Source organism: Triturus cristatus, chromosome 12 (assembly GCF_964204655.1).
Source record: "Triturus cristatus chromosome 12, aTriCri1.1, whole genome shotgun sequence".
Taxonomy (NCBI): domain Eukaryota; kingdom Metazoa; phylum Chordata; class Amphibia; order Caudata; family Salamandridae; genus Triturus; species Triturus cristatus.
This window is the reverse complement of record NC_140595.1, coordinates 125,117,618-125,136,502: the sequence shown is the minus strand read 5'-3', so window position 1 is coordinate 125,136,502 and position 18,885 is coordinate 125,117,618. Positions and strand designations below refer to the sequence as shown.

The following is an 18,885-nucleotide window of genomic DNA, read 5'->3' as shown; positions in this document are numbered from 1 at the left end:
TTTTTAAATAGAAACTCTGGAAATTTAAACAAAACTATTCGCCTTCATTGGGATAAAATGTGATGACTTCTTTGTCATACTTTTTTGCAATCAATAAAGACAATCATACCTTAGAGAAAACATGTCATTGACACTGCCATACAGTAGGCCGGAGTTACATTTTTGAATGTTTTGAAAAGACAACAATGAAACTCAGTGGTCCTAACTATAATTATTAAGTCTTTCTGCAAGAGCCAATAGACTAAGTTTATTTGATCTTTATGCAAAAAGAAACCAAGTGATAGATAATAGTTGACCTCTTGGTTTTTGACAATACTTGCTTTAGAAAGTCACTAAGTAAATGGTTAATTAGGTGACAGAAGCCTACAGAAAAAGAGATCGTTATTTGCAGGAAAATAAAAATAGGTTGTGCGTTGTTAACAATCCCCGTGTGATTCAACTGGTGCAATGCTGCAAAACTTTCTTCCGTCTCCTTTATTGTTATGATTTATTAAGTATGATTATCAACAATTATGTTTAGTTACTAAAATATGTGGCTTTTGCATATACTTATTACTTTACTGTGTTGCATACACCTGAGCCTTTAGTGCAAGAATCTTCAAACTGGAGGGCGGAACCCCCTAGGGGCTGCTGGCCCTTGCAGAAAGACCTAATGGCTAGATCAGATCTATGAGTTTCATTATTGTCTATTAAAAAAATAAAAATATCCAGGTATGTTTAACCTAATCTAAATAGACTTAGGTTATGATTGCAGTTGCCATTGCAAAGACAGACATAGTCCAAGTGATAGAAGTAGGATATTTGCGTTATGGTGGCGTTGTTTGTTCTCTGTGATTCTTCAAAAGAAAACTCCTAAACCCACCAAGTGTGATGTGATACATTATTATTATATTACTGTAGTTCTTCCATTCACATGAAATAGGTTTGATACCCACTGTTAAGAATAAGTCCAGTAGAAGGGTGGCCTTCCAGGCCTGTTGTACGCCGACTATGCCATCTTGATGGCCAGGACTGAGAGGGGCCTGCAAACACTGTTAAACTCCTTTGCCCAATTCATGAAAGATCAGGACCTGCTGGTCAACAACTCAAAATCCTTTGTGATGCAAGTAGGTGCTCGCTCAAGCAGGCCCTACACCTTAAAGGTTGGGTCTACTCCGATCCCACAAACAAGTGCTTTCTCATATTTGGGAGTCTTGCTGGATGCCAAGATGAACCCGTAAGAAGAATGACCTCATCAGGGCGATTGCAGCTTTTTTAACTTTGCCTTAAGACTGGGGAAAAGACCCTTCAGGGCCATATTACAGCTTTATAGGGCTACGTGTGTTACAAAAGCGTTGTATGGTAGCGAAATCTGGGGCTACATCACCTTAGATGAGCTCCAAAGCGCTGAAAATAATTTTTTGAGACTGGTCCTACCCGTCCCTCAGGGTACCCCCACTTTCACTATACATGAAAAGTTTGCTATGACTTATCTAACAGACCTGTTATCCTACCACCCTGTGTCATAATGGGTAAAAATTTGGACCAGTAAGGGGACATCTTTAAATAAAACTATTATAAGGGACTGTATGGCCCTTGACCATGCGTTCCATCTCCCGTGGCTCAAATACATTAAGGAGTGCCTTGTGAGCCTGGGGAGAGGAGATCTTTTTGCTAACTGTGAAGTGTGCAACAAGAGGGACTTTGTTGATATCAAGGTGGCTTTTCTTAAACAGCAGTCTATGGCTCGGGAAGAAAAGGAGCTATTCAAGGCTACTCTACATCGCTATATTAAGTTAAGAACCATGCCTACGCTGGAACTGTACCTATTCGGGTTTGTGAATTCATATGACCGTTTTCTATTGACTAGGTTCAAGTTTGACCTTTTTTATCTTCTCCTCGCCCATCGCAGCATAAAGGACAGAGCTTGTTACCCTGTCGCTGCTACGGAAAGTCTCCACTGGACATGCTCCATTTTTTGATGTTCTGCAGTTTTTATGATCTACCCAGAAAGTCTTTTATTATCTCGATTTTGAAAAAAGCTAATTTTAGGCAAGTGCGTCCTGCTTATATTTTTCTACAAATGCTTACGGGCAGTACTGTTTTTTATGTGCTTAGGTTTTTTTAAATCTGCAGTCAGGCTAAGGGCCAGCAGTGATTAATCGGTGTGTTTTTAACATGTTATTTTTTTATGGCACAATGCACTTTGTTATGCCTTACACACTCCCTATGTTCATTAATTGTTGCTACCAGATGTGTTTTGTTAATTGGAATGATTTCTTCATTCCTGTCCATGTTTTTGGGACCCCAGTGTTACTTGTATCCTGTTCACTATTTAGCCCCGGTCACTTCCTTATTTGATATAGCTTATTGAAGAACACTTTTTTTTTTCTTTAATGCATGTGTGCTTTTATGGTTTTATTTGATGAAACTGAATAAAGAAATATTGACTTCTGTCCAGTAGAAGCAGGTTGGCGTCTTCGAAGTTCAAAGAAGGGGTAATAGACCGAGAGAACAGAGCTGTATTGATAGGGCTAAGTGAAATGTTTGCTTTGAATATGTCATGGATTGTCTTTTGTTTTTTATCAGAGAGTTGTCTCCTGTGTCTGTAGAGGAAGAGCATGCGATTTATGTCTCCCATGTTTTCCAGACAGTTCCAGCATACACTTGATTTAAGGAGGCCAGCTTTAAATAATGTGTTTGGTGTTCAAACAGATCAGTGTAACGATCAATATTTAAATTGAGCTAGTATTGGGAGTTTTTTGGAATTTGTGAAGAATTTCTATATGTTTGACCATATTTGCTTGGATGAGGGCTGAAGGGTAAGTTTCACACACACACACACATTTTCCATTTCATTTGTATTTAGACATAGTTTTTAGGCTATATGTGGTTAGTAGTCTTTAGATTTTTGCGGCCTTATGTCCTTGTGAAACTTCCATTTCTCATGGTTTAAGGTGTAGCCTGATGCGTTACCATATGATTTGATAGTTATGAGAATCCCTCGGTTAGCAGGGTCTGCTTCCCCTCAAAAGAATAACACATCATCTGCATGTTACTACCTTTTGTTTTCCTGAATCAAATGGAATACCTTTGATGTGCAAATTGAGCAACTATTTAAAAGCATGGGCAATAAAAATAATAGCAGTGATAATGGACAGCCATGTCTTGTACCTTGAAAAAGGCTGAATTTCTCAGATAGAGTTCCATTGATTCTTGTACCATCTGTTGAATTGGCAAAGATCATTAGTTAAAACAGTGGTCCAAGATCATATTTGCGTAGCAGTGAATGCAGGAAGGTCCACAAAATTATCTTATCAGGGATCTGCTCTACATCCAGTGCCACGGTCATCCAAGCAATCTTATCTTGTCAGCAGCCAGTCTGCTTTTCAGGAATCCAGTTTGAATGGGGTGGATTAAGGAGACGGAACGTTTTCAAGTCTAATGGCGAAAATGTTAGCATAGGTTTTACAGTCCATGTTGAGTAGGGATATGGGTCTATAAATCTTGGTTTCCAAAGGGTCCTGGTCTTCTTAGTGGATCAAGACAACAGTAGCTTTACCACTCATTTGCCCATAACTGATATGTTAAAAGAGTTTTTCCATTCGGTCTATAATTGTTTCTGGAAGTTTTTATAAACACTCTCTGAGAAACCATTTGGGCTGGAGCCTTGCCATTTTTATGTGAGTTGATCACCTATACAATTTCAGATTTTCCGATTTGTTAAGTTCTACTATTGATTTTATGTCTATAGAGGACATCTGGATTCTATCTAGGCATATGTGACAATCCTCTTTAGAGGGCAGCATACGGATCATACAGGTTTGAATAAACTCATGGAAGCAATTTAGGATGTTTGGTGTCTGTTTTTATCTTCTCTGTTTTGCCTTGATTGCAGAAATGTTACATTTATTGCCTTTAGCTTTGATGTGGTCAGCTAAGGGTTTACCCTTCTTTTTAAATTTACAGAATTTCTTTCCTGGAGGTTATTGTAAGCTCTCTCTCTGATGTTTTTACTATACTCATACTTTACCTGATTTAACTTATTTAGCGTATTTATGCTTTCGCCATGAGAAATAGCAGCATAAAAACAGCAGGATGACACATTTGAACATAAGTTTGGAAGAGAACTGAAAGCATCTATCAGTAGATAAAAGATTATTGAGTGATTCATCAGGGTAGGTTTTAGTGGAGCAAAATTAGAGTCTGAAGTTCTTAAGCATCTGTTTATCTAGCAGCCATAAGTGTGTGTTTATCAACCATGGGCTACTCAGCATAAGTAAGAACTGATTGTGTGTTTAGTGGTTCTATGTTAGTTTAATTGCATAATATATTAGGTGGCGAGTGCATAAGGTACGTCAAGTAATCAAGCTTTGTTTGAGTACGTGCGCTGCCAGGTATTTCAGGCAACCAAGTTTATATTGTGAATAGATTAGTGGTTGTGAGAAGTGCTCACCATTTGTATTTTTCTAGAGTTCATGACTGAAGACAAACAGCAGAGTATTGGGCTGAGTTCTGGTGATGAGCGGGGAGCATTTGGAGTGTGGTAGCAAAGTAGAATGGAGGAGTAACCAGTTTTTCAATAAATAGCTAGTGGATAGGACAGATGTGTACTTATATAGCCAGGAGCATATCAAGGGTATCTCATAAGAAGTGTTGTAAATGAAGTGGGTAGGACGTATCTATAACGTAATCGGTGTGGAATGGCTATTTCAGTGCTCCTAGTTGGAAACCGTCAAATATCTAGCCATTGCGCTCAAATAGATGGTGGTCCTTCTTAGATTGTTGCAGCTTGTTTATTTATATTTGTAAATCAGCAGGCTCTTCAAGAAACCGAAGACCTGACTGCTTACCAAGCCCCCATCCTGGCTCGGCCCATACAGCTCCTGCTTCTGTACCAGGGTACCCTTCTGGGTGACATGTGCGCTATACAAATCCAAATCCAAATATTCTCAGATTACCCCTTGTTCCTGTCTTCCAGTTCCATGACTTAGCTTGTGAGGGTATACATTGTATTAAGCATGGCATCTGAGTATTTAGGCATCACAAATCTTTCATCTCAAACTTACTTATTCGCAATTCAAGTCTGGTTGAGAGGTCTAGAATTAATTTCTTAGCCTCAGCATCTCATGAGAGGTGATATGATATTAGGTCCATGTTGGCATTAGGCTCTGATTTTCCTTTGACAGGTGAAGCTAGGATCGGGGGTTCAGACTTTAGTCTCTTCTGACCCACTTTTGGTTTTCTTGTTTCTTTAGTTTATTTTTCTTTTGGTTCCTACAGATCAGCCATGATGAGAAATGACAGTAGGTATTGCATGGGTGCTGGGCCTTCCTGCTTAAAATGTAATGAATTGCTATTGCCTCAGTTGTTAAGAAAGCCCCAGATCCAGTTATACCAGAAACAAATGTTTCAGAACTGCTCAATTTGTCATAACTCTCGAATTGACAGGTTTCACATTTGTGACATATGCATCATACTGTATGTTTCAGATGTGGCACAGTTCACTGTCTATTTCTTCGGATGCATTTATGTCGCATTTCGAATCCAGGAAGGCATTTCAAGAGATTCTGGTCTCTGGGTTGTCCCAATTTTTAACCAGGGTAAATTGGTCTCAGAGGGTATCCTTCGCAATTGTTCGCAGGCCGATTTTCTCTTCATGGCGTGGAGTCTCAGCTCAGGCAGCCATCTTCCTCAACCCTAACCATACACACACACACACACCTCAGAGCAGTATCTAATTTTAACTGCTTAATTTTATTTAGCTTTTGAAGAATGTAATTTCGTTGTTAGTTTTTCCGTCATTTTTTAAATGATGAGCCCAGTTGCTGAAACCAATTAATAGAAATTGTCAGTATTGTGCTTTGTGGGGCCAACGTCAATTTTGTGATCCAGGTTTGGACTTTATGTATTCTTCAGCTTCTTGTGGTCATGTAAAATCCATCCTAATACATTTGCCATTAATGTATCTTGTGGAAGTTATCAGAGGTGACGCTGCCCCACCTTTTGGAGGCAGTGGGGGATATGTACAAGGAAGTGGTAGAGAGAGGCGTTAGCCGTCATGGTTTAACGCCTCTCTCAACCACCTCTGAAACGCAAGGCTGCACCATATTTACAAGAATGTGGTGCAGCCTTGCGTTTCCCCCTACAATGGCGCTAAGTTTAGCAACTTAGCACCAACGCAGGCACCCTTGCACCATAGTGAAAGGGTGTCTGCGTGCAGCGGATGATTGTTTATGTGTAGGAAGGTGTCCCTTCCTGCACTTAAACCATCCAAAAATGCCATTCTGTCACTGTCATGTGTGCTGCATGAGCAGCACACATGAAAGTAATAAAATGGCATTTTCTTAAAGGATTGTTTATGTACAGGAAGGGGGACCTTCTTGTACATAAACAACCCATAGCATTTTGCTTTTTTCATGTGTGCTGCAGAAGGCAGCACACATGGAAAAAGCAAAAACGAGGAGAAATAATCAATTTCTCCTCATTTCGCCAACTTAAGACCAGGTTTTACCTTATCTTAATTTTGGTGCTGCCTCCTATGTATGCCGCCCTTGTACATAGGGGGCAGCGTCAAAAACAATGGGTGTTGCGGTAGAACGCCCACTGCAACACCCACTGCACACCCCTTTCACGCTAACCATAGCGTGAAAGGGGGCCTTATTTACAAGGCAGCGTTAAGCCACGTTAAGTGGCTTAACGCTGCCATGTAAATAAGGTAATGCACCTATCGCCACCACAACGTCGGTAAAAGTGACGTTGTGGTGTCGATAGGGGCTTGTACATATGCCCCTGGGTTTTGGTGGGGATTATGGTCACCTAATGTATGATTTGGAAATGACTTGTACGATGAAGAGCAAGGTAGATTTGTTTAAATAAAGTTAAAAAAAAAAAAAACCAACACCTTAGGACGAAATTAAAATGGAATTATAAAAGGCTTCTGATGACAGCCACTTTTGCTTACAAGTCTTGCACAGATCCAACATTTTACCCTACTCATTCGTGAGTTTTATTCCTTGCCTACACTTATGCACGGTCCGATTTTTGACCCATAATCCCAAAATATTATATCATACTTGCTTGTTGGAGCTGGAAATGGATGCGACATTTTCTCACAAGTTAACATGAAATGTATTTTCTTAATTAATTTGAAACTAGGCTGCATCTCTCAAGGCAATTTAAAAAGACGACACAAGTCCAGTTTTTAAACTGAAAATCAACGCAGAGTAAAAGGTTTGCACTTCTAGTTGTAATCATATGCGGAATTAGAGTAAAAGGAAAACTTTATAACTTTGCATACTCATAATATTGAGTCAATCTTACTATTCTCTGCATATACCACTATTTCAGTGAAGAATAACATCCTTATGATCTATGTGTTGAGCACAAATGGAACGATTACGATACTAATAATTTTACAAATAAAAAAATAATGAAAAGACTACTTACCTGCAGAATATGGGAATGTGGAACCTGTAGGGAACAATAGAACATCATTAGCATCTCTAATGCATGCCCACAGGCCTACCTTGAGTGATGCAGAAACATGGCCCATGCAACTACCGCCTACAATGACTCAGACAAAATCTTGCAGTGTAAAGGTGTCTGTGAATGAGGAGTACTTTGGAGAATCAGACGTGATAAATCTGATTCCCCGTTATTCCCCATTTCTTATTGGACCCTCAATGTACAACTCGTAATGGCACATTTTCTATCCTCCACAGCTAGCATACCACCTGGTACCAGTAATTCCAGTGTCTAGAATTAGCTTTCCCACTACCTGGGACTTCGTAATGAGGTAAAAGTGACAGTCAGTGGCGGCTGGTACGGAACAGTGGTGAGGGGTGGGGAAAGATGGAGGGGGGTGGGGAAAAAAAATAATGAAAAAAAGCAAACTTACCTGAAGTTCGCCGTCGCAGCCGCTGCTTATCCTTCAGCAGGAAGGACGCAGCCTTCCAAAATCCCCTGACCAATCACAACGCTGCCTTAAGCAGCGTTGTCATAGGTCTGAGTGCCGTGGTTCAGCGCTCAGACAGGGGCTTGGAGTCTGGGCATGTTCTCCTCTAAGGCTGCACAATACAGCCTGTGGAGAACATGCACAGTGCGCATGACAGTTTGTCCGGCCCAAAATGGCAGGCCATGTGCTCTTTTGGTGCAGCCACCACTCCTCTTCCAGACTCAACATCAGGGGAGGCCAGCTCCGCCCGCCCTATAAACAGGGCTGCACTGAAGTGCAACTGCAATAGTAAAAATAAAATGATAATAAAGGGCGTTCTGTTATTATCATTTTTACTTTGCAGTTGCACTGCTTTAAAGCAGTGGGGCGATGCTCCTCTGCCTTAGCGGAGGAGCTTCCCCTGGTGTCCGTGTTCTTAATGTTGGAAATGTATGTGACTCAGCGTTGGATATCCAAAGTAAATCCTTCACCAGACTCGTACGTTTTTCTCGCTAAACAAATTATCATTCAGTACAGTTGACAGATTTTTTTCATTCAACAATGAAATACTGCAGTTTTGTGAAATGTGTTGTTTAGCAAAACTTTAGAAGAAATGGATTAATTCATACAAGTATACAACATTTTGACATTCAAGGAAATAAACTGAGGCATGTATGGCTGTAGAGGCACATGCTGTGCATACTTCTACTATCTAGTATTGGGCCCGGATTTGTGCACGTTATTTTTGTTTGAAGAATTCTTCTCGAATCATGAGACACTGTGACTCCACCTCTTGCTTGCAATGCACATGGTCATTGACTCCATTGTTAGATTGTTTTCTGTGTGCCATTTTGTACGACGTGTTCAGGATCAAAGCCATCACGGTGTTCTTTTCGGTCATCAAGGTTCCTCTTCCTCCATCGGAATTGTACTCGATCGTGTTTCCTCTTCTTGCATATCTGGTCAACGCCTTCACTCTCGTCGTCTAGGATGGTTCTCCAGTCATCTCCGGCCCCCAGTAGGACCTCGCCCGTCAAGACCTTTTTCCCTTCAACTCAGTCCACTTTCACCATGCCTTGCCTGCAATGGATTGTATGCCTTTTCAATACTGCCCTCAGTCTCTTGAGACAAGTCTGTAATCTTTTCCTCTCACCTGAGCACAAAGAGGCCGCTTGTGGTGCATGCTGGTCTTTCTGGTCGAAAAAGGCTCTTCAAGACTGCAGGGCCAGTCGACTCACAATGTTGCGCAGGACTGGCAAAGATACTTCAGACCTCTTTGGCACCCAGGACCTTGACAGAAAACATTAGTCAGAGACTTCAGCTTCCAAACGAGGAGGCTTTCTCTCCCAAAGAAAGTTCCGACTGCAATCTCAAAATCAAGACCTCAACAGCTCATAAGTACAGTTCCCTCTCCCCGACATCACACTGAGTTTCCACCCCACAAGGGGCATTCATCTGGTCTGGATCCACAAAGGTAGGCTTCTGGGTCACCACTGCCTTCTGACCATAGTCGACACTGACTGTCGATTCTGACACTTCACCCAACTTTGGCTTGGCACTGAAGAAAATTATTAAGCCGATGCCCTTGGTGCTGCCTGCTCACGGTTCGACGACTATCTGGCTGTTGGATCCTAAGCCGTCGCTGTTGGAACCAAAATCAGTGCCAACCGGAAAATCACCAGTCGAACCGGTCCTCTAGAAACTGCAGGATGAACTTGACGTATACTTGGGGCAGATTGTCATCGTCCACCAGATGAGCCATTCGACCTTCAAAGAGGCGACTTAGCTTTGAGGAAGCCCTGTCGCCCCATCCACCACCAGAGCAATGGAAGAAGCACAACAAAGGCACCAGCCATCTTTCTGACCCTGTGCTGCCACTCCCCACCTCCATTCCACCCAGACCTCCACCAACACCATCTCCACCACCCTCTCTACCTGACCCACTTCCATACACATCACAGGGATAATCACATTCTGACATAGGTGAACACGGTGAGGTGGGGACACATACGATATGTCCACACAAGGAGTCCCATGGGATACTTATGATGTGGATACACTAGGGGATACAGATCCAGACCTTTACACTGCCTGCCCCTTCCCACCAATGACACCACATCCTACTATGAAGTATTGAGTAAGACTGTGGCTCTCCATAAGGTAGAAACGCAAAAGGAGCCTGTCAAAGAGGATTTATTTTCTATTCAAAACTATTTCCTCTGCCCATTGGTCTATGCAGGACCTGCCTAAGCTTAAAGGGATTCTCAAGCCAGCTCCTGATATCTTCAATGAGTTGGTTAAAGCTCGAGAAATCACATAAAAATACAAAGCCTCCACTGCAGATCCCATCTACTTTAGGGGCAAACTCCCTCCAGGCTCTCTGGTGATGCATACGGCTTGCAAGAGAGCGAACACTCATGTCACCGGTAACGCTGCTCCGCCAGACAAGGAGATGCTGATGGCAAGTGCATTGTAGTGCAGTCTGCCAATCAATGGCGTATCACCAAATCCATCAGACTGGTATCAAGATTATGACCAGGATCACTTGGACAAAATGGAGGAGCTCCTCCAAAATGGAGGAGCTCCTCCAACATCTCCCAGAGAAGAGGACGGGGAATGTCTTATCAAATTCAAGTATAGCCAGATCGATAGTTAAATGCAGCCAGACCTGTTACGCAAAAGCTAAATGTGTTTTACCTGCTCCTCCTACAGTCCATTCTACTAGAAAGAAAGGGGCTTCATTTGCCTCTCTCTTGAACATCCCCATAGCAGACATTTGCAAAACAGCTACTTAGTCTTCACCACATACTTTCACTAAATATCACTACGTAGACATATTAGCCCGTCAACAAGCCAGTGTTGGTCAGGCTGTACTACGAAGCCTTTTTCAGTCCTCTGCAACATTCACAGGCTAGCCACTGCTTAAGAGAGGACTGGTTTACAGTCTATGCACAGCATGTGTATCTACAGCTGCACAGGCTTCGAACTGAAAATTTTACTTACCCTGAAAGAATCTGTTTGTGGCATGTAGTGATGTAGGTTCTCCTCCCCATACTCTACTGGCTGTTGCAGTTATCCTTCCTTCTTACTTCTTTTACATAATCATATTTCTATTTTTCTCTCCTGTATCGCTTTGCTCCAGCCTCATCCCCACCCGCCGTGAAGAAAACAATATAACAATGGAGCCAAAGACCATGTGCATTGCAAGCAAGAGGTGAAATCACACTATCTCGTGACTCGGGAAGAAGTCTTCGCACAAAAAACAACTTGCTCACACTAGACGGCACGAGTATGCACAGCATGTGAATCTAAAGCACGAGATGCCACAAAAAGATGCTTTCAGGGTAAGTAATATTTTCCTTTCTTGCGTCTGTCTCTTCCATCTATAATTCGCAAGGTGGTAAATCATTTGATTTCTGAAGTAAATCCTTCCCCAGATTCTTAAATTTTTCTTGTTAAACACATTTTTATTCAGTTTAATGTTAGCACAAAAAAAGAAAATCATTAAAAGGGGAAGCACTACAGTTTTGTGAAATGTATTCTCTAAAGCAGAACTTTAGAAGAAATTCATTATAAATATACAACAATTCTACATCCAAGGAAATAAACTTGTCTTCCATCTCCCTCATCCATATTTGTTTTGCCAGGAGGTAAATCTCTTGTTATCTCAAGTAAATCTTTCATCAGACTCGTAAGTTTTTCTTGTTTAATAAAATTTCATTCAGTTCAGTATTAGCAAATTTTTTTCATCCAAAAGGGAAGCACTACAGTTTGTAAAATGTGTTCTGTTTAGCAGCACTTAAGAAGAAATTGATGAATTTGTGATAAGTATACAACTATTTGACATGCGAGGATTAAACGTTTCTTACGTCTCCTCCATTAATAATTTGCTAGGTAGTAAATCATTTTATTTGCTAATTTTTGGCCTCCACTTGAAAAATAAATCGCTGGCCCTAGCGATGGAATCAATGTCAGCAATTATTCTTTATGGGAGAACTAAACACCTAAACATATAGGGCGAGGGAACCACAAATGGCAACGATAGTGAAAAAATGGGATACAACTCCGAAGCCACGTTAATACATACAGGTTCAAAATATGAGCCATAAATAATAATGATGACAAGTATGCAAGGGGTGCTTATTAGATGTAATTCGTGTGGGCAGAGGGACAATGGTACAAGGGATGTCTTTAAGAAGTCTCTCGCTTGTCAGAAAGATCTGGTTCAGGCTGCGTTACATTTGGAAACTAGACTAAAAATCATAAGTCAAGGCTAGTGTAGTGATTATTGAGTTTAATGGTAACATTTCCAGCCCTCATACAACACAAGCACTTTAGGTATATGGACGGTGCAGAGTGGGTGGGTGAAACAGGCATTCATCTGTGGGGACCAGTGCTTATTTTTCATCATCCAGCTTTCTGATAGAGAGGGAAAAGCAGAAAATGGCGGAGGTGGGGTGTGAAAGATAAGAAAACAGTGAGATAAGGTTAGAAAGGGTAAAAGCAGGGATGAATAAGGATGGACAAGAGGGACATAAAAATACAGGCAATGCAGGGTGGTAGAAGAAACAGGCATGAGGGGGGAGTCAAAGGGAGGCACAGAGGCATAATACTAAGCAATGGAAATAGACCACAGGTAACTTAGAAACAATTCTAATGTTTACCCAAATTAGTTATTGACAGTTACTGTGTTTCTAAAATGTTCCCATTTGGTGCAACAAAAAACAAGACAAACGAGACAGAAAGGTGATGAGGAATGAAGCAATAAGCCTAGGCTAACACAATGAACCAATAAGTCAGAAAGTGAGGATTAGAACTTTGTAGTTGTGGCTTCATGATCTGGTATTGAGCGAGCAGACCACATCTCCAAAGGCCTATGCCCTTTAGCTCACCAATTGACGTATCTATTCTCTTCACTTCATAGTCTGCACACCTACCCATTGGAAAAGAGGAATAAACAGTCCTCTGGTTCAGCGTCTGTGTCGCTCTGAAGTTCTCCACCAGTGGAATCAGAGAGCTGTCTGGTCCCGTGGCATAGAGGGCTCCCTGCAGATTTTCTAGCTGCAAATGAGAAAAAAACAACAGTTGACATGGCAATGGATGTGACAATCGCATCCAAGCACAGACAACAGGGATAAGACAATTTCTGCTGCACACAAAACAAACAAGCATTGGCCCTTTCCTATGCGATTGTACTGGCGCCGTTAATGTTTTATTCATTTATGTAGTATAGTATGGAATAGTATGGTACAGCCTGTCGTTATATAGTACAGAATGGTATGCCTATCTATGTATACTATGATATAGCATGGTGCGACCTGTCATTGTATAGTATGGTATAATATAGTATGACCTACAATTGTATGGTATGGTATATAGGGTATGGTCTGCAACAGAATAGTATGGTTTGGTATGGTAAGGCCTGTCATTGTATGGTACGGTAGGGCCTGTCATTGTAGGGCATGGTCTGGTATGGTCAGGGCCACTGGGAATATGCAGCAAGGTAGTAACAAATTATGCAGCAGGGTTCACTGAATTATAGGGCAAGAAAGACAAATTATGCAGCATAATTCACCACATTTTGCGGCCGTGTTATTTCACTCTTTTGTAATTTTTACATTGTTATCACTGTCTGGGCAGAGGTTCACTTTCACCCCTAAATGCAGCAATCAGCAAAATAAAGGAGCTACGTCACTAAGCGGTAAAGGGCTTGCCACTACCCAGCAACATGCCTGGTAGCATTTTTAGTAACTTTTGATCTCTACGAGATAGAAACAACACTTTTTGTTAAAATCTGCCAACTATGCAGAAGATGATGGATTACATGGCAAGTGCAGCAAATCCATAATTATGCAGAAAAAATGGCAAAGCTGCAGATTCACATTAATTCCAGTGGTCCAGGATATTGTATGGCCTGTTATTGTATAGTAACGTAGGGTATGGCCTGTCATTGTATAGTATGGTATGACATGGTATGGCCTGTCAATGTATTGTATCGCATAGTATGACCCCTAAGCTATAGTAGGATATGGCATAGTATGGCCTGTCATTGTTTTGTATGGTAGGGTCTGTCACTCTATAGAATGGTATGAGACAAACTGACATTTATGTTATGGTACGGCCTGTCATTGTCTAGTATGGTATGGTATGAGATGGCCTGTCACTGTAAAGTATAGTATTGTATGGTATGGTATGACCTGTCATTTCAAACTATAGCATGCTATGGTAAAATATGTATTGTCATTGTATAATATGGTTTGGTATGACTTGTCATTATAGTGCATGGTATCACATGCTACAGCTTGTCATTGAATAGTTTGGTATGGTCAGTCATTCTACAGTATGGCCTGTCATTGTATAGTATGGTATGTCATGGTATGGTATTGTACGGTATCATTGGGCCTGACATGGTATAACATGGTATTTTATGGTTTGTCAGGGTATAGTATGGAATTGTATGGGAGGGCGTGGCTTGCAGGGGCAAGATGGCAGACACATTTTAACTCTGCTCTGCAACACACCCATATTATTTGTTACATTTAAGTGACTACAGAGCACCATCCGGAAGAATAGTTTACACCCACCGAATCCAGCTCCCCCCCCCCCCCCCCCCCCGGACTGCACCCGTGATGAGAGCAGGGCTGTAACGCCCGGAATACTGCCGGCATCAGCTGCCGACCTGAGACCGGAGAGACGGATGGGTGCGGGAGCCACAGTCGGTGCTGAGCAATACTGAGCGATGATCCAGTAGAGGTGCGGCAAGCTGCAGCAGCACGCCGAGGTCCAGGAGCCGTACACACAGGAAAAAATACCAAAGCTCCAGTGGTGGATGGTGGCTCACCGACTCGCGGGGTGGCAGAGGCTGAGGTGAGGTGAGGTGGAGAGAGCCATGGACAGAGCCTGGGCATGGAGCGGTGGGGCCCGGGTTGGGTGTTGGCTGACTTTTTACTCCTCTCGGGGGCTGCACCTGATCACTGCAGTTGGCAGCACCCGCGCACTTCTGGGACTGTCAGCCATCTGGTCCTCCAGGCGAGAGGGACTGGGGTCAAGGGTAGGGCCTCTGACCCACACGTCGCGAAGACTGACCTGGGAGCGGAGCAATCTAGAGGAGCTCACCTATGGGCCTTGGACTGAGTGCAAAGGCACAGATATACACCCCCCATGAACGCGGACTCGTGAGGTGCATGGCTGGGACATGGGCAGACCAAATTAAAGGATACAATGCGCTCTCCATTATGGACCACGCGATTGGTGGAGCTGCACTGTGAGAGGCAGTCACGGTGATTGAATCTGATGGTGGGAACCCCACAGGTATGATTAGACTGAAGGAGACTTGCATCTCAACCTGACATCGGGGCGGTCCCTGAAATGGCCCCTTGTGGTGAGCTGGCATCAACTTCTCTGAAGCATCTCCTATATGACATGAGACTCCGTTACAATGCATACTATGCCCTTGTTCCACAGGGTATTCCGCATGGTACTGTATAATGCTGGGTGCCGTTGGCTCGAGATGTAGGCGCAGCGCAGTGCACCTATACACATGCATGGTGGCATCATCACCTTACGGATGCCATGCCTAACAACCTCCTTGGCTTAAGCACTGCTCACAGGACTGTGCTGAAACATGAAAGCTTGGTGTATAGAGGCAGCCACACTCCTATACGAGAGATTGAGGGCCCCATTGCCCATATTGCAGTTGCGAGGAGTGAATGTAAAGAAAGGGGGGAAACACAGAAGGTGTCTACCCATGGAGGCCAGCGCATCGCAAGAGGTGCCGGAATGAGTCGCACCCGAAGTGTTGGCTCCAGAACCACCTTAAGGTGATCCTCCGTAATGGAACCCGAACATTAGGACTCTCAAGATCAGCACCCCCCCCATCTGGGGAAAGATTCGACGTTGTGTTAAATGCTATTGAGCGCTCCCGTGTCTCACTGGAGTCTAAAATTGACAATGTGGCAGCAGATCTTAAAATACTCCATGCCCACCACAGGAAACTATCTGACCGAGTTACAAATGCAGAACAAACTCTAGCTGTGGTACAACTGGCCACTGAAATAATGGAAAAACAGATGCGAGACCATGAGGCCAGACTTCGCCCCCTGGAGAATAGGATGGAGGATGCAGATGCAATAATATCCGCTTGATAGGTCTTCCAGAGGAGACGGAGGGCCAAGATGCAGTGGCATCCATTGAAATATGGCTCAGGGAGCTGCTGTCAACATCATCTCTGTCATCTTACTTCTCAGTCGAGAGGGTGTATCGCATCCCCTCCAGGAAGCCTGCCCAGGCTCAAGCCCCTCACCATTTCTCTTTAAGGTACTTCACTTCTGTGACAGAGACTCAACACTACGCGAAACAAGAAAGCTACAGGAGGTCCGGCTGGAGAATGTACGGGTGATGTTCTTCATGGATTATATCATAGGAGTACAGCGACAACGCAGCTATTTTTTAGCAGTAAAGCAGCAACTTCGACAGCTAGATATCCAATACACCTTGCTTTTCCCTACAAGATTGTGTGCGGTAACCGATGGTAAGGCAAGGTTTTTTGATATGCCGCAAGACACATGGGATTGGCTTGAAGCATCCGGAAAATTCTCTGGTCCCTGACTGAGTAGCAGGGGAGGAGAGCGAGGCACTGCGGTGAAAGCCCTCAAAAAACGTAGACAGCGGGGAAGAAGACGTGCACCTAAAGTGACTGCAGGTCCGAACCTAGAACAAATCATTAAGGAGCAGCAACAGGCTGTTTATGAGGCAGAACGGATTTCTGACCCCTCTGAAGACTCTGACAGGGACGCAGTGTCAGTACGATCATCTGGAGATGAGGACTCTTCGGTGGTCTGTCCATCAGACACTAATTCACTGACTCTGCCAGATATCACCCCACAGAAGTCTAATGATATCATCTGATACGCAGTGTATCTTCTAATACTATTTGCTTACTGCTGCGTCTATATTTGCCTATTTACAAGTCACTGGGCATCAGTATGTTACTCACGTGCTCGTGATGAGCTGGTACTGAGGGGAGGAAATGTATGATTTTTAGGCTCTCCAAGTGGAGGAGCTGACGGGGAGTTGACTTATCGATGTATGGTTGGAGTGTCTCTAATGGTATTTCACTAACTCGCTAATGGGTTGGGATGTTGCATTTGAATGCTCTGCAAGGCTATGTGCCCTCCTACCCACATATTCTAAGGGTTAATTTTAGTTGATGTAGTGTATATTTTGGTTTGGGCAGCTCTTCCTTTTGTGAGAACCGCTCTTTTGGTATTGCTATATCGCCATGGTGGCATTCAGTTTTAATTTGAGATTAATCAGGTTCTGCTGTGTGTACTCTTTGCTCACTCTAGCCGCTACCTCTAACCATGACCACATGTACGATCCTGGCCCCTGGCAATTCATTGGCTTGCACATGGACATAACATGACATTACAACACATTATCACTTGGAACGTTTGGGGCCTATGCACTCGCTCCCACCGATAAGCAGTATACTCCTACCTCAATCGGCATAACGTACAAATAGCTCTTCTACAAGAAACCCACTTAACACAACCAGAAGCAACCTAGTTGCAACGCAGATGGAGGGGACAAGTGTTCGCCACAAATTACTCAGCATATGTTTGTGGAGTGTTGGTTTCGGTCCACCCGTGCACTCCTCTTTTGGTAGATGGCAGATGGAAGATACGTCTTTCTGACAGGAAGACTTGATGGTCGGTGCCTCTTGTTAGGTAATATATATGCGCCCAATACGGAACAGGGGCCCTTCTGGTGATCACTGTCACAGATACTCTCTAAATGGAGTGACCTGCCATGGGTGATAGGTGGAGACTTTAATAGTGTACTGGGCACGGGCTTAGGCCATTCATTCCCACCGCTGAGATGTACGCAGCATCTGCCAATGACTCGACATTGAGGGAATGGACACAGCGGTGGGGGCTGGTGGATATATGGAGGCACCGCAACCCAGTGACATGAGTGTACTCCTTTTAGTCTACTCCACATGCCCTTGATGTTCGTATATACAGGATTTAGAGCACGCCCAATTTATTACCCTGTATAATACATACTGATTATTTAGGTCGCACACATGCAGACCAAAATCCACAATACATATCAATTGCTTGAGATACACAACCCTCAGCGGTCCTCACTTGGCATCTGCAGCCTGCCATGCTAGAAGACCCACCCTTCCGCGAATCTCTTATCACGTCACTTTAGAATACTTTGAAGATAACATAGGAATGGCAATGTCTACCTTGGTGGAATGGGATGCATTAAACGTGACACTGAGAGGTCACTGCCTGGGTCTGGGTTGTGGGATGCGGAGACAGGTGAAGAGCAAACTATTGGAAGCGGAACGAGAGCTGCTAGCGCTTGAGAAACATTCGTCCATTGACTCTTCTTATGCCTCCGAGTTAATGACAGCAAGGACAACAGACACAGCACTACTCTAGCGGCTGAGATGCCTAAACTATGCAGCGCACTCTGCCAGGACACATGTGGCGGTTGATCGGTCCAGAACCCTCCTTGCTTGGTTGATCCAACAGGATCAGCCGAGATGCCCTATTACGGCATTATTGTTCCCCAGTGGTATAATGCGATACATACAACATGAAGTACACAAGGAGTTGGTTCTCAATTTTGCAACGCTAATTGATCAACCCTGGAGGCATCCGACTCGGAAATAAGCAGTTTCCTAGAGCACCTCCCGTTCCCTTGGCTAACCCCAGACCAACGTTTGGAACTAGATACTCCCATTACAGCACCTTACACTCCAATAGATATACATTATGGGGGAGGGACATCATCTTACTCGCTGGTTTGCGGATGCATTCCGTTTACACACTGCAACAGATTTGACTCCTTTGCAAACTTGATGGGAGACGGACCTGGATCATCCGTGCACAGTTGTGGAATGGAATATGATCCTGGCGAGTCCCACATATGTCCCATGTAATGCTAGATTTAGA

At 43.3% G+C, this 18,885-nt stretch overlaps 1 protein-coding gene across 3 annotated transcripts in view; it reads right to left on the bottom strand.

Moving 5' to 3' along the window:
• The window catches only part of CA14 (carbonic anhydrase 14), a 181,361-nt gene that overhangs the window by 9,010 nt on the left and 153,466 nt on the right, over positions 1-18,885 (bottom strand). For all 3 annotated transcript variants that reach the window (XM_085638099.1, XM_085638098.1, XM_085638100.1), the window contains 2 exons: positions 12,853-12,976; positions 7,429-7,452 (listed from right to left, as the gene is read on the bottom strand). In XM_085638099.1, the coding sequence (XP_085494225.1) occupies positions 7,429-7,452; positions 12,853-12,976 (148 nt within the window). The remainder of the gene's footprint in view (positions 1-7,428; positions 7,453-12,852; positions 12,977-18,885) is intronic.